The sequence below is a fragment of the Pelophylax lessonae genome, assembly GCF_965119305.1.
Source record: "Pelophylax lessonae genome assembly, chromosome: 3".
Classification (NCBI taxonomy): Eukaryota; Metazoa; Chordata; class Amphibia; order Anura; family Ranidae; genus Pelophylax; species Pelophylax lessonae.
Window position 1 is genome coordinate 389,831,315 of NC_138770.1, and position 17,080 is coordinate 389,848,394.

The 17,080-nt window shown below is 43.1% G+C and overlaps 1 protein-coding gene across 1 annotated transcript in view; it reads right to left on the reverse strand.

The window, feature by feature from the left end:
• PREP (prolyl endopeptidase) overlaps nt 1-17,080 on the reverse strand; it is a 247,088-nt gene that overhangs the window by 37,250 nt on the left and 192,758 nt on the right. Inside the window, exons 11-12 of the mRNA XM_082252271.1 lie at nt 10,031-10,167; nt 4,209-4,303 (exon numbers count right to left, since the gene is read on the reverse strand). Of these exons, the coding sequence (XP_082108397.1) occupies nt 4,209-4,303; nt 10,031-10,167 (232 nt within the window). The remainder of the gene's footprint in view (nt 1-4,208; nt 4,304-10,030; nt 10,168-17,080) is intronic.

Sequence of the window (17,080 nt, forward strand, 5' to 3'; positions counted from 1 at the left end):
GGTACCTGGCGTCCAAGCGAGACTTTTAACTCGCAAAGTCAGTCCCTTCACTGGGACTCCGTCGCGGCCGACCCAGCGCGGAGCTCTGGTCTGCACGCGCTCGTAGGCAGAAACCGGGGTGACCACTGGATCTCAACATCCAGCCCGTCGCCCGGCCCCGCATACTTACTTGAATATGTCGCCGCCGACCAAGCGCAATGCCATGGTCTGCGCGCGCTCGTAGGCCGGCTGGGGTGACCACAAGTGTCGCCCAGTCCGGCATTTTTGCTTGAAGATCTCACAGGAAAAAACACTGGAGAAAACTACCTAAAAAATGTCTTTTTCTTAAAGAAAAAAAGTCTTGCCAGGACCAAAAGATCCCAGCAAGGAACTTAGGTCCTTACTCCTGACTAGACAGAAAAAAACTGATTCCCTGTAGCAGAGAGAGGGAGGATATACCCTCAGGGACTGCCCCTAAGGTGGAGCCAGAACGTTTTGTCTTTCTGCCTAGTCCTACTCCTGCGGAGACAACATAACCCAGCTCTTGAGAATCAAGAAGACTACGTCTGTCAATGAGCGATAGAGAAAAATAATTTCAGAACTCTTTCCACCTTTAATGTGATCTATAAACTGTACAACTCAATTGAAAAACAAACTGAAACCTTTTGGGGGGGGGGGGGGGGGGGGAGTAAAACTAAAATAGTGTGGTTGCATAAGTGTGCACGCCCTCTCATAACTGGGGATGTAGCTGTGCTCAGAATTAAGCAATCACATTCAAACTCGTAAGTAGGAGTCAGTACACACTTGTCATCATTTAAAGTGCCTCTGACTAACCCCCAAAAAAGTTCAGCTGTTCTAGTAGGTCTTTCCTGACATTTTCTTTTCGCATCCCACATCAAAAGCCATGGTCTGCAGAGGGCTTCCAAAGCATCAGAGGGATCTCATTGTTAAAAGGTATCACTTAGGATAAGGGTGCAAAAGAATTTCCAAGGCATTAGATATACCATGGAACACAGTGAAGACAGTCATCATCAAGTAGAGAAAATATGGCACAAGAGTGACATTACCAAGCACTGGACATCCCTCCCAAATTGATGAAAAGACAGAAGAAAACTGGTCAGGGAGGCTGCCAAGAGGTCTACAGTAACATTAAAGGAGCTGCAGGAATAACTGGCAAGTACTGGCTGTGTGGTACATATGACAAAAATCTCCCGTATTCTTCACATGTCTGGGCTATGGGGTAGAGTGGCAAGAAGGAAGCCTTTTCTTATGAAGAAAAAAACATCCAAGTCTGGCTAAATTTTGCAAAAACACATCTGAAGTCTCCCAAAAGCATGTGGGAAAATGTGTTGTGGTCTGAAGAAACCAAGGTTGAACTTTTTGGCCATAATTCCAAAAGATATGTTTGGCGCAAAAACAACACTGCACATGACCAAAAGAACACCATACCCACAGTGAAGCATGGTGGTGGCAGCATCGTGCTTTGGGGCTGCTTTCTTTAGCTGGAACAAGGGCCTTAGTCAAGGTAGAGGGAATTATGAACAGTTCCAAATACCAGTCAATATTGGCACAAAACCTTCAGGCTTCTGCTAGAAAGCTGAGCATGAAGAGGAACTTCATCTTTCAGGATAACGACCTGAAGCATACATCCAAATTAACAAAGGAATGGCTTTACCAGAAGTAGATTGAAGTTTTGGAATGGCCCAACCAGAGCCCATACCTGAATCTGTGGGGTGATCTGAAGAGAGCTGTGCACAGGAGTTGCCCTTGCAATCTGACAGATCTGAAGTTTATTTGCAAAGAAGTGTGGGCAAATACTGCCAAGACAAGATGTGCAATGCTGATAGACTCATACCCAAAAAGACTGAGTGCTGTAATAAAATCAAAAGGTGTTTCAACAAAGTAGTAGTTTAAGGGTGTGCACACTTATGCAACCATATTATTTTAGTTTTTATTTTCCTTACCTCCACCTGAAAGATTTCAGTTTGTTGTTCAAGTTGTACAGTTTATAGGTCACATTAAAGGTGAAACAAGTTCTGAAATTATTTATCTTTGTTTCATTTTTCTACATCACAGAAGCCTGACATTTTAACAGGGGTGTGTAGACTTTTTATGTCCACTGTAGGCGAGTATGAATTATTATTATTTTAAAATCCCTCTCTTTTAGGAAAGTAAAAATGTGAGTATATTTTGAGGTCTCAGAAACACTTTGAGGGCTATGTATGAATGTTTTAACCCAAGAAGAACACATTAATTAGATTCAGTTGGAAAAATTTATGAATCCTGGATGAGGGCTGCGTGAAAAAAATTGTAAGCAAATTTTTATTAGCAAACAGATGTGATCCTACCTGGAAGCATGACTTGTTAGAAGGACAATAGGGAGCATATACAGGTCCTTCTCAAAAAATTAGCATATTGTGATAAAGTTCATTATTTTCTGTAATGTACTGATAAACATTAGACTTTCATATATTTTAGATTCATTACACACAACTGAAGTAGTGCAAGCCTTTTATTGTTTTAATATTGATGATTTTGGCATACAGCTCATGAAAACCCAAAATTCCTATCTCAAAAAATTAGCATATCATGAAAAGGTTCTCTAAACGAGCTATTAACCTAATCATCTGAATCAACTAATTAACTCTAAACACCTGCAAAAGATTCCTGAGGCTTTTAAAAACTCCCAGCCTGGTTCATTACTCAAAACCTCAATCATGGGTAAGACTGCCGACCTGACTGCTGTCCAGAAGGCCATCATTGACACCCTCAAGCAAGAGGGTAAGACACAAAGAAATTTCTGAACGAATAGGCTGTTCCCAGAGTGCTGTATCAAGGCACCTCAGTGGGAAGTCTGTGGGAAGGAAAAAGTGTGGCCGAAAACGCTGCACAACGAGAAGAGGTGACCGGACCCTGAGGAAGATTGTGGAGAAGGACCGATTCCAGACCTTGGGGGACCTGCGTAAGCAGTGGACTGAGTCTGGAGTAGAAACATCTAGAGCCACCGTGTACAGGCGTGTGCAGGAAATGGGCTACAGGTGCCGAATTCCCCAGGTCAAGCCACTTTTGAACCAGAAACAGCGGTAGAAGCGCCTGACCTGGGCTACAGAGAAGCAGCACTGGACTGTTGCTCAGTGGTCCAAAGTACTTTTTTCGGATGAAAGCAAATTTTGCATGTCATTTGGAAATCAAGGTGCCAGAGTCTGGAGGAAGACTGGGGAGAGGGAAATGCCAAAATGCCTGAAGTCCAGTGTCAAGTACCCACAGTCAGTGATGGTCTGGGGTGCCATGTCAGCTGCTGGTGTTGGTCCACTGTATTTTATCAAGGGCAGGGTCAATGCAGCTAGCTATCAGGAGATTTTGGAGCACTTTATGCTTCCATCTGCTGAATGGAGATGAAGATTTCATTTTTTAGCACGACCTGGCACCTGCTCACAGTGCCAAAACCACTGGTAAATGATTTACTGACCATGGTATTACTGTGCTCAATTGGCCTGCCAACTCTCCTGACCTGAACCCCATAGAGCATCTGTGGGATGTTGTGAAGAGAAAGTTGAGAGAGGCAAGACCCAACACTCTGGATGAGCTCAAGGCCTCTATCGAAGCATCCTGGGCCTCCATAACACCTCAGCAGTGCCACAGGCTGATTGCCTCCATGCCACGCCACATTGAAGCAGTCATTTCTGCAAAAGGATTCCCGACCAAGTATTGAGTGCATAACTGAACATAATTTTTTGAAGGTTGACTTTTTTTGTATTAAAAACACTTTTCTTTTATTGGTCGGATGAAATATGCAAATTTTTTGAGATAGGAATTTTGGGTTTTCATGAGCTGTATGCCAAAATCATCAATATTAAAACAATAAAAGGCTTGCACTACTTCAGTTGTGTGTAATGAATCTAAAATATATGAAAGTCTAATGTTTATCAGTACATTACAGAAAATAATGAACTTTATCACAATATGCTAATTTTTTTAGAAAGACCTGTACAAGGGTAGGTTACATACAAGATGCTAGTGGGGATAGACATATTTTAATTCAGATGCTTCACTCATGAGGCCTAATGGACAGATGTGATTTTCATAATCTTTTCATGTATTACAAACTTTTTTGGTCAGCATCAAAGACTGCTATATTATGCTTGATATAGGCTCAGGACAGACAGCCCAATTTTTTTTTTTTTTACTTATTATTACGACAATCCATGTATAAGGGTACATTTACTAACCTTTGTGCCAGGTTTCTCCATATTCTCCTCCTCCCCGGATGTTGGCAATAGTAAGTATGCCACCTAAGTGCCTTACAAATATAAGTCTGGAAACACTGAAACACAAGTACATAATTATTCTCCCAGCTTGCCTAATACAAAGTGTAAAACAAAGATAATATATGACTGACTGCATACCTCCCAACTTTCCAGAATGATAAAGAGAGACACCGTTAAAATTATTTTTGACCTCTACTTTTGCTTCATATTGGCTTTTTAAAATAGCAAATGCAGCAATATAGAGGTTGAATAAAAAACATTAGTGCAGCATAACACTTTTGATAGTAAAATAGTATATTCTGTATAGGTAAAAAAGAGGGACAACCAAGGCTGCATGGCGGACTGAATGATTTGGTCTTATAAAAAGGGACAGTTTGAGTGCCTGGTCTAAAAGCAGTGACTATTTCGCTGTAAAATTCCATATATTGAAGTACACCACAGGAAACTGTAATTGATTCTTAGCCCATGGGTTACGTGTCGCTGTCTTCTTGTGCCTGGACACTGGTAAAAGCTTTTCTGGGACAGCGCCCCAGTGTACCCATATAACCCCACACAGTCAGATTCCAGTTCTTTAGCAAGTAATAAGGAGTTCACAAATGAAAAAAGGGAGGGACCTGTGCATACAAGATATGAAGTTTAAAAATAGGTTCAAATTTCATTCATAATATCCTAATTATACAGTATAAGACACATGATTTGATTCTTGGACAAGAACATGTCCGCCAAGCAATAATTCTAGGGGTGGGCAACAAAAAAGCCAAAACAGCAACAATAGGCCCACTAGAAAAAGAAGAAGGGTCAATAGACCTGAACAGACAGTTGACAGCAGAATCGCCTTGCAGCTTTAACACGCATAAGAAGAGGCTCAAGCATCTGGCAAAGAAACTTTACTGAAAAACATGAACAGAACATCAGTTGGTGAGATAAATGTGTGAGAAAAACATAGTAGATGCTGAAAAATGCCCAAGAACACTATGATTTGGGGGAGAACGGGCTCAGGTAGGGGGAACTTGTTTCCTCAGGGCAGAAGCTCTAGAAAAAAAGGCAAAATCACCACCCAGTAAATGGAACACGAGGGTGGAATTCCATAAAGGGACCACCCTGTGAGAAAACAGAAGAGGGCGGATTCCTAAGGGAAGTTGTAGCAGATAGCGATAGATGACAGTTATAGCTCAAACCAAGAGGTAAAATGAAGGTTGCATAACATGCTTTCAAGGCATGATATGGAGAGGGAGAAGGACATCCCACAGAAGGTGATAAAAGCACCAGGGAAGCAAGAAGAACATAGAGTAATAAAAATAAGGGACACCTAAGATAAAAATAGGGGGATCCAAGGCAGAACTATGAATGCCAGGAGCAATAGAGAGAAGGCTCAATTCTTAACTTGTAAGGCTCTGCGTAGGCAAGAGCCTTACGCAGAGCCTTACAAGTTAAGAATTGACACAGAAGTAGGACGAAATAGGGAAATGGCTGGGAAAAACAAAAAGTACACAGGGAGTGCAAGAGCAAGGTAGTCTGGGCAGCACAAGTTGTGGGGAGTTGCCCAAGAGTAATGTGGGATCAATTAAAAGGGAAACGTGTGAGCATCAGCATTTGAGCATATGCTTCAAATAATTAGGCTCAGAAGCACCACAGAATGTGGTGATTTTATCAGCAACATAAAAAAATAGATGTGGTTTGCTATTAAAGGTGAAAATGTTCTCATATGAGAGATATAGTGGCAGTTCTGCAGGTGACAAAGCAGAAGCCTAGCTACTGCAGTTGACAAAGTGGCAGGTCTACAGGACAACTTTCAGGAGCCTAACTACTGCAAGGACATGATTGTATATTCATCCTTAAAGAGACAAGACTTCCTCTGTTAGATATGGTATGTCCTTGAAATTATTCTTAGAAGGGAAAGAAATGACCATCCCTTGTGACTGTAAAGGTGCAAGGAGGGGTAAAGAAACTGTCTGCTTTTTGTGAAGCAGCAATTAGGAACAGATAGTAAAAAGAAACCGAGCGAGGACAGCAATACAGGCTCTTTGTGTACCTCTCTGAGAGAGTGAGCTGGAACAAATGTGAGTAGATGTCCCCCCAACTCCAAGAGTGGAGACGAACCTTCAATGTAAGGAAGGCTTCTAAGCAGGTCTGGTTGACTTAGAAGTGGAGGGTCTGCAATGAAGGGTAGACCTACAGTAGATGATGACACCTGGAGAAAGATTGTACATGCAAGGTGTAGAAAGACAATTCTATAGGAAGGTGTGATTGTGGATAGTGGGGTATGAACCCCCTTCCCTCTGTACCTGCATCAAAGTTTTCCTCTTTAGAAAAAACAAAGTTTTTCTAAATAGGAGCTTTGAACAGCATGTGCAAAAGGCCCCTTTCCCAGGCAGTTTTTAGTTTAGTTTTTAGGCTCGAAGCCATAAAATTCTGTGCATATGCACAACGTAAGGATGCTCTGAAGATTTGGCATATCATATTGTCCATGCGGTCTTCGCAAAATAGTAGGGCTGAAAGCAAGAGCTGTAATCTTGCAGAAAGAATAGGATTATTTATGTCAGGAAAGAGTTCATTATTGAGTTAGTCTGGGCAACTGAAAAATGGCAATAGCAATAGGGTTCAAGGCAGCTAAAATGTCAGGAGTAGTGAATAACCTCCTGGATTGATCAAGCCGTTTGAGCCAATCAAGGGTTTTTAAGAAGTGTCTTCTGTTTGTGCCTATTGGAGTATGTGGAAGCCGTGCAGAACTGGGTGTGTCTAGCCAGAGACTAGTATGCACAGTGCCAATCAATGAGTCCACCCTAGCAAAATTTGTCGAGAAGCTGAACAATTACCTTTACAAAATTTTGGCAAAGCAAAATCTTCAGCAGCCCCTGCAAAGATATCGGAGTCCCCCTTGCCTTGCCAAATTTAAGGATATAACCCATAAATATAGCAGGAGAGGGAGGGCAAAAGTGCATAACTCAGGAGCTTTCCCTGCGTGGTACTCATGGAGTTACTGCAGACTGAGGGGGTTCAACAGAGGAAAAGGCATATAAAAAGAAAACTGATGCAGCCACCACATCTAATGATTGGTAAGCTACAAGATATTACATTTTTGGTTTTAGGTTTAATACTGCTTTAAAATACTTCCAGCGTAATCCTAAAAGTAAACCATTACGCTATAGAGAAACCTCAGCTCAATACCTGCATCTTGTTACAATGTGGGCTTGTCTTCTGAGATAAAAGGTTGAGGGGTACGGTCTGTGCTAGGTTGCATTCTCTGACTGGCATCTTTGCTGAGTGGCCGTCCAAGAGTCACCATGGTATATACACTGAACAAAATTATAAACGCAACACTTTTGTTTTTGTCCTATTTTTCATGAGCTGAACTCAAAGGTCTAAGACTTTTTCTATGTACACAAAAGGCCAATTTCTCTCAAATATTGTTCACAAATCTGTCTAAATCTGTGTTAGTGAGCACTTCTCCTTTGCCGAGATATTCAATCAACCTCACAGGTGTGGCATATCAAGATGCTGATTAGACACCATGATTATTGCACAGGTGTGCCTTAGGCTGGCCACAACAAAAGGCCACTCTAAAATGTGTAGTTTTATCACACAGCACAATGTCACATATGTCGCAAGTTTTGAGGGAGCGTGCAATTGGCATGCTGACTGCAGTAATGTCCACCAGAGCTGTTGCCTGAAGTGAATGTTAATTTCTATACCAAAAGCAGTCTCCAAAGGCGTTTTGGAGAATTTGGCAGTACATCCAACCGGCCTCACAACCGCAGGACACGTGTAACCACACCAGGCCAGGAACTCCATTTCCAGCATCTTCACCTCCAAAATCATCCAGCCACCCAGACAGCTGCTGCAACAATCGGTTTGCATAACTAAAGCAGTTCTGCACAAACTGTCAGAAATCGTGTCAGGGAAGCTCATCTGCATGCTCGTTGTCCTCATTGGGATCTCAACCTGACTGCAGTTTGTCGTTGTAACCAACTTGAGTGGGGAAATGCTCCCATTCAATGGCGTCTGGCACTTTGGAGAGGTGTTCTCTTCACGGATGAATCCTGGTTTTCACTGTACAGGGCAGATAGCGTATATGGCGTCGCGTGGGTGAGCAGTTTGCTGATGTCAATGTTGTGGAACGAGTGGCCTATGGTAGAGGTGGGGTTATGGCATGGGCAGGCGTATGTTATGAACAAGAAACACAGGTGCATTTTATTAATGGCATTTGAATAAATGCCCAGAGATACCGTGAAGAGATCCTGAGGTCCATTGTTGTGTCATTCATCCACGACCATCAACTCATGTTACAGCATGATAATGCATGACCCCATGTTGTAAAGGTTGTGTACACAATTCCTGGAAGGTGAAAACATCCCAGTTCTTGCATGGCCAGCATACTCACCGGACATGTCACCCATTGAGTATGTTTGGGATGCTCTGGATCTGCGTATACGACAGCGTGTTCCAGGTCCTGCCAATATCCAGCAACTTCACACAGCCATTAAAGAGGAGTGGACTAACATTCCACAGGCCACAATCAACAACCTGGTCAACTCTATGCAAAGAAGAGGTGTTGCACTGTGTGAGGCAAATGGTGGCCACACCAGATACTGACTGGTTATCGGACCCCCCCCCCCCAATACAGTAAAACTACACATTTTAGAATGGCCTTTATTGTGGCCAGCCTAAGGCATACCTGTGCAAAAACAACGCTGTCTAGACAGCATCTTGATATGCTACACCTGTGGATGTGGATGGATTATCTTGGGAAAGGAGAAGTGCTCACTAAAGCCCCGTACACACGTATCGATTGTCGGCCGTAAATATTCGGCCGACGACCAATCGGCCGATTGTAGGCTTGTTAGTATGATGCTTCCGACAGCCGACAGCGCATTTTCGGCCGAACAGAATCGGGTGTGCAGGCATTAAAATTTTTGTTGGCCAACACCAGAACGGCCGATTGTTCGCCAGTCAGTACAGAATTCGGCCGACAAACAGCCAATTAGCAAGACTGGGCATGCTCAGAGAAGAAAAAACACATGGAAAGTTAGCCATCACATGACATCACTTCTGCAGTCGGCTGTTGTTGGCCGACAAAATTCATGTGCAGTCTTTTGCAGTTTTCAGCCGACAGGACAGCACCGGACAAAAGACGGCCGATCGTTCGGCCGACATTCGGTACGTGTGTACGGGGCTTAAGGCTGGCCATACATGGGTCGAATTTTGAAAGAATTTTCTTTCAAAAATCTTATCTAAGAATTTTTGTTCGAATTTCGCACCATTAGTGGGCTGCAGCAGATTTTCGTGCAGTCTTCAAATTTGAGTGATCGGGCATTTTGAAATTTTTTTAAAAAACAAACAATTTTCTAATCAATGATGGGAGAATCGTGCGAGAAATATAATCAAAAAAGAAATGTGCATGACTGCAAGAAAAGAAAATTCCCAGAAAGAAAAGATGATTCTGAGGCCACTAAAGTTCTTTTCTGTAGCAATAGGAGGTGAGATTGAAGGCTTGGTCGGTCAAATTTCGAAATCAATGGTGGCACCACTGGATCACAAAACGCACAAAATTTCTGATTTGCGAAAGAATGTTCTTTCGAAATTTGACACATGTATGGCCAGCCTAACACAGATTTAGACAGATAGAAAAAGTCTTAGATCTTTGAGTTCAGCTCATGTTACACAGGTTCAAGCTGAACCAATGTAACTATGTATAAAATACCAATGCTTGTAATTATTCTTTGAACACAATATAATGCTTGTAGCTAATTTATTCTGTGCTAATTCTGAATAAAAATTCTTACCTGTAGCTTGGTGTGATGGATATGTTAAAGCCCCCATAGCCATAGAGAAATGCTGGGTGAGAACCATCCAAAATAATACCCTTTTTATGGATAATAAACATAGGTATCTGAGTTCCATCTTTGCTGGTGTAAAACTCCTATAAAAACAAAAAAAAAAAAAAGCAAATTTTTTAACCTTAGATAAATTTAAAATAGAATCTAGCTGCATATATTACAACCGCAAACAAAAAATAGTTACATGCATAGCAGAACGCAGTAATTTGGAAGTGAAAAACTCATAGACGCCGCTAATAAGGAAAATAAAAAGTGTTGCAGAAAAAGAATGGACTTCTGGGTAAAAACAAACAAAACATTTTAACATGATACATTATGTAGTCAAAAGTATGCAGAAGGCCCCTTTCTTTTCCAGCATGACCGCTCCCTTATGCACAAAGCCAGGTTCATAAAGAAATGGTCTAACCTGTTTAGTGTGGAGGGACCCAAGAGGCCTGAACAAAACACTGACCTTAAATCCTAGTAAACACCTTTGGAATAAATTGCACTGCTAAATGATAACCAGGTCTTCTTGTCAGAAAACAGTACCTGACTTCACCTCTTTTGAAAAAATGGGCACAAATATGGTTTTGAATTAGGATGCCCAACATGCTCACATAAACCATATAATGTAGTTATAATGTTTGTATGTGAATGACTCATGTAGCTGGTTTTAAATTATTGTGTGGGGTGTTTTGCTGCTGAAAAGATAATTAGACAAAAATAATACCACTTCAATTTCAGGTAGGGGTTGCCACCATCCTTCCTACTAAGTATTTAAACCAGAAAGAATCTCTAATGGGACTTTGTTGGCAACCAAAAATGTAACAAAGGTTGAAAATGGGATTTCTGACACGCCTTAATATCCATTTCTCTGATGTTCATTGAAGGACAAAGCTCCTGATATTCATAACCATTGGGTTATACTGCCCCCTACAGTAGTGGGACACTAGGCAGAAAATAATTCTGGCTACACCCATGGGCAGTCCCAGGAGGTATACTCCCTCTCTCTGTTATAGCCACTCAGTTTTGTTACAAGCAGGGTCAGGAGAATAATAACTCAACAGAGGAGAGGGCGCTGTGTCCATCAATGAACATCAGAGAAATGGATTTTACGGTAAGTCAAAAATCCCATTTTCTCTTTCATTCATTGATGGACACAGCTCCTGGTATTCATAACCATTGGGACATCCCAAAGCAGTGTTAAACATGAGGGGTGGGAACAACAAAAAAATTCCCAAGGCTAAACAGACAACCAGGCAACATGAGCTCAACCAGACGACCTGAAAAAAACAATATACCCTTAAAGAGGATCAGGTCCTCTCAACAGCAGCCTGCAAAAGCTTGTGGCCAAAGGAAGCTTCCACAGATGCCAACAAATTCACTTTATAAATCTTGTGAAAGTGTGCACCAACAACCAGGCCGCCTTGCAAACCTGCGTCACTGATGCCTGATGAGGGAAGGCCCAGGAGGCACTAAGCACACTAGTAGAGTGCGTCATGACATGCAAAGGAGGAACCTGACCCCTGATGGAATAGGCTTGAACCACTGTCTGTCTGATCCATCTGGAAATGGTCGTAGAGGAAGCGGACAAGCCACTCGAGGTCCGTCCGTGAGCACAAATAGAGACTTCCTGAAAGACTCCGTAGCTGCCAGGTACACCCTAATTGCCCGGACCACATCCAAGGCAATTTCCTTCGGATGTTTAGGCCTGGTATACAGGGAAGGCAACACAATGTCTTCATTCAAATGAAAATCAGAGACAACCTTTGGAAGGAAAGAGACAGGGACGAAGAACCACCTTATCCCTGTGAATCACAAAATAGGATAATGCTGCCAGTTCCGACAGCCTGCGCGCAGAGGTAATAGCCACCAAAAAGGCCACCTTCACGGACAGTATAAGCAGGGGAATCTCCCGAATTTATTCAAAGGGAGGCTTCCGTAGAGCTAAAAGGACCAAACTGAGATCCCAAGGCGGCATCGGAGCCCGCACTGGGGGGACCAAATGTCTGACGCCCTGAAGAATGGTACGCACCAGGGAGTGTGTGTGGTCAAAGGTCGTTGGAAGAAGACCGACACCTGGCCCTTGATGGTACTCAAGGCCAACCTCTGTTCAACCCCCGTTGAAGGAAGGTTAAGATCCGAGTCACCGAGAAGAAGCGAGGATGAACCCCCAAGCAACTCACACCACGCAATGTACATCTTCCACGTACGATGGAAGATCTTCTAGAAGTAGATTTTCTAGCTTTCAACAGTGTAGGAATCACTGATTCATATAAACCTCTATTCTTTAGCACCTGGCCTTAAACAGGCAAGTTGTCAAAGCCAGCCACTGTAAAGCAGGATAGATGATCAGTCCTTGAGACAGCAGATCCTCCCTGAGAGGAAACTTCCAAGGACCATCAGGGGCCAGCTGCACCAGATCAGCTTACCAAGCCTAACAAGGCCAGTCCGGAGCCACTGGCTGGATGACTGGAATCCGTTCTGCCTCGATCCTGTGTATAAGTCTGGGCAGAAGCTTGAGAGATCCGTTGGCCAAGCCACAAACCTCTGCACCTTTCTGTTGAGCCGAGAAGCCAACAGATCCACCTTGGGGGTACCCCACTGAAGACACAGCTGATGAAACACCTCCGGATGAAGGGACCACTCCCCTTGGTCCAACGCCTGCCGGCTGAGGTAATCTGCCTGCCAATTTTCCACCCCGGGAATGTGTATGGGTGAGAGGGCTGGAACGAACTGTTCTGCCCACCTTAGAATGCCGGCTACCTCCTGAGCCACCAGGACACTTCTTTTGCCCCCCTGGTGATTGACATAAGCCACGGCCATGGCATTGTCCGATTAAATGCGCACTGGACAACCTTGAAGATGATCTGTCCAATGATCCAGAAACAGTCTGATCGCATGGATTTCCAAGACATTCATCGGTAGTCTGGACTCTTCCAGCGTCCAGATCCCCTAAGCAGAATGCTTGCCGAGGAGGCCTCCCCAGCTGGACAGGCTGGCATTCATGGTGAGCACTGTCCAATACAAGAGGAGGAAGAAATTTTCCCAGCTGAAGCGCCGGATAACGAAGCCACCATATAAGGGACTCCCTCATTCCCGACTCAGCCGGATCTGATTGTCCAAAGACTGCAAAGTCTTGTCCCATTTGGTCAGAATCTCCCTTTGCAGGGACCTCCTATGGAACTGTGCAAATGGAACCACCTTGAAGGTAGACACCATAAGCCCCAGAACCCGCATGCAAGTCTGGAGGGACGACCATCTGTTGGACAGCAGGAGGCAAACTGCAGCCTGCAATTTCTGGAGTTTGTCCGGAGGAAGGAGGACTCTGGCTAAGGCCGAGTACAGAGTCCAGCTTCGTGGAGGGAGCCAGAGCAGACTTCTGAAAATTCAGAATCCAGCTGAACTCGCGCAGAGTTTGTATTCTGTTCTCCAGGTTTTGCACCAGAGCAGAGGAAGACTCTGCTCACAGAAGGAGGCGCAATAGATCAAAAGATTGCCAATTTCATATTCATTGAAAAGCCTATAATATCCATATTCCACCATCTTCCAAAAATCCATAAGGATCAATCTCCAGTCCAGGGACGCCTAATCGTGGCAGGTATTGGTTCCTTATTGGAGAGACTTTGTGAATGGGTGGATGAATATTTACAGCCCTTAGTCAAACGTTTGCCAGGGTATTTGAGAGACACTGGGCATCTTTTGGGTCATATACATGAAATCAATTGGTCCTCTGCTTATTGTTGGATTATGATTGATGTAAAATCTTTATATTCATGTATACCCCATCATTTAGCGCACATACTGGTTCAACATCATCTTACACGGCTCAGTAATTATAGTTCAGAATTGTGTGAATTCATTTTGATGGCTATAGAATTTTTATTACAAAATAATTTCTTCATGTTTGACTCCCATTATTATTTGCAATGTCGGGGAGCATCGATGGGCTCCAAGTTTTTTCCATCTTTGGCCAATTTATACATGGGGTGGTGGGAAGAAAATGTTCTTTTCTCTCACAGCAATCCATACAGGGACCAGATGGAATGGTACTCACGCTTTATAGATGATCTGATCCTCGTGTGGAGGGGCCCAATCGATATGATTAATTTGTTTATGAGCTACTTAAATTCTAACCTTCTGAATTTATAATTCACACATAATTTTCATCCAGTCCAAATTGCCTATTTGGATGTTGTTTTGACAGGTAACAAGGAGGATAACACAGTAAATACCAAAACATTCAAAAAAAAGTGCTGGGAACTCGTTGCTAGCCAATAGTTGCCATCCTCCACATACTGTGCGGGCATTACCCATAGGAGAGTTCACCATGGCTAAAAGAAATTGTTCCCAGGACAAAGATTATCTACAAGAATGCAGGATTATATCAGATAGATCAAAAGTATGTAATTATTGTGGAGAGTTGATAAACAGAGGTAATTGATTAGCCAATGAGAAAGAACGTAATATGTTTATTAACACTGTCTTTGAAGATAGAAAAATTTCTTCTTGCAGAATTAGAAAAGGCATACATTTTGTAACATCATATTCCCCACAATATGACCAAATAGTGAAAATTGTCAAACGTTGCCTTCCCATTTTGTATACAGATAATGCACTGTACAACATTTTACAGCAAGGTTGCCATTTTTCCAGTAGGAGAGCTCCCACTTTAGGAACTATGTTATCACCTTCACTTTTTTGTTCTGACAATCCTCAAACATCTCATTCTTGGTTGAAGACTGTGGGATCATATCCATGTGGTTTTCTCACATGTAAACAATGTGTAAGAAAAAGTAAAAACGTTATCTCCTTTTCTACAGCAAAGTCTTATTCACTTAGGCATTATATAAAATGCAATTCTAAAATGGTCACTTATATAATAGAACGTAGTGTTTGTCAATTAAAGTATGTTGGATGCATCATTCAGAATTTAAGGGTAAGAATATCTGAACATTTCAATGATGCATCGAACATCAATGCCAAAAATATTTCTAGTGTGTCTAAACATTTCAGAAAAATCCATGGAGGTATCCTTAGTTCTTTTTCCTTTTTTGGTTTAGAACAGGTTTGGTAGACCAGTTAGAGGAGGTGATATACACCGCACTTTATTACAGCGTGAGGTGTGGTGGATACACAAGCTCAATACAAGAGCACCTAGTGGTATGAACAATAGGATGGACATAAACCGCTTCTTGAATAATTGTGAAGTTTATTAAGGGTTAATATTTATTTTCCTATTGGACACCTTCCTTGATTTTTGACCGACTTGAACACACCACCTCTCCCCTGGTGTTATGTATTGTTGTTAATTGTAATTAAGTATGTACCGCCCCTAGTTTTAGGAGCAGTTTTCACATTATAAGTTTGATTTTATTGTACATGTACATGCACATGCTATAAGGACGGAATAAAGCCGAAACATGTCAGCATTTGTCAATTGACATGTTGTCACTGCTATCCATGCTGGAATAAAGAATTTTACTTGGAAGAAGCCTTTTTATGTGCCGGTTTTATTCATATAATAGATCGTCCAAGTAGTCCAGTACTGTGATTCCTCGTTGGCGTAAAAAAGCTAGCACCGGGGCTAACACTATTGTAAAGACCTGAGGAGCAGAGGCAAGATAAAAGGGTAACGCCACAAACTGATAATGCTCCTCCCTCACAGCAAAGTGGAGAAAATGCTGGTGACTGGCACATTAAAATGTGAAGGTAGGCATCCTTAATATCGATAGAGGTGAGAAAATCTCCCTGTCACCACCGTTTCAAATGGATTCCATTCTAACCTTCTGTACCCGCACAAAGCAGTTTAGCGCCTTGAGGTCCAGGATTGGACGCACTTTGCCTTCCTTCTTGGGGACTGTGAACAAGTTTCAGTAAAAACACTGAAAATGTTCTGAAATCAGAACCGGAACCTCTTGAACAAACAGGTCTTGTACCCCCCCGAACAGGCCCTATAAGCGGTCTGAGGACAGGCACAAGTTGAAAGGAAGGAAGAAAAAAACCTTGCCGGGGGATAAGAGTGAAACTTAATCTTGTAGCCGGACTAAATGACTTTGTGGATCCACTTGTCTTGCACCAGGGAAATCCACGGATCCGGAAACCAGCGGAGACATTCCCCCACCCCTGGTACAATTGAGGGCTCACCTTCATGCTGATGGAGCCTTTTCCATGGGTCTGGAGAAGCCCGATCTTGGCTTGCCAGACCAGGCTCATTTGGATCCTCCTGAAGAGGCCCTGAAAGGCTTCGAGCCCTTGTCAGTCGAGAAGGAAGGCCCACGTCTATGACAAGGTTCCTTGCCCTTAGTAGCCTGCAAAAGAAAAGTACTCTTCCCCCCTGTGAGACCTTTAACTATGTCAACCAGGGTAGCTCCAAACAGGCGATCTCCTTGAAAAAGTAGATCAGTCAAGGCCTTTCGTGAAGTCTGATCCGTAGACCAGCACTTGAGCCAAAATAAATGCCGAAGGACCATTGCCAAAACAGAGAGGCGAGCCATCAGAAGAGCAGCATCCAAAGAGGCATCACAGATAAATTGCAGCCTCTGGACCAGCTGGTCTGCCAGCTCGCCAAAGGCAGGGGGGAGCTGTTCCCCCTTCAGGTCATGGCGTAAGAGCTTAACCCACTCGGTCAGAGTTTGTGACACTAGGGCAATGGTGAATATCAGCCTCATTGCTGAACCAGCCAGAGTGTACATATTGTGGGCCTTCGCATTCGCCTTCCGGTCAGCCAGATCCTTAAAGGCGGGGGGACTCTTCAACCGGAATCATGGTCGCCTTGCTCAATAACGAAACTTAAGAAGGGACTCCTCATAGGGGTAACACCTAGTAAAGTGCTTAGGAAATTTAATTCTGTCAAAATAGGCAGGAAAGGGAAACACATTTGCCGCTCTGGATGGCTTGTGAGTGCCCAAGGGTACTTGCGCCTCCATCGCAGCTTCAGCTGCGTCATCCATCTTTAGGGTCTCACGCACAGATACAATCAGTGCATCCACCAGCGCCTTTTTGTGCACGGTCGCA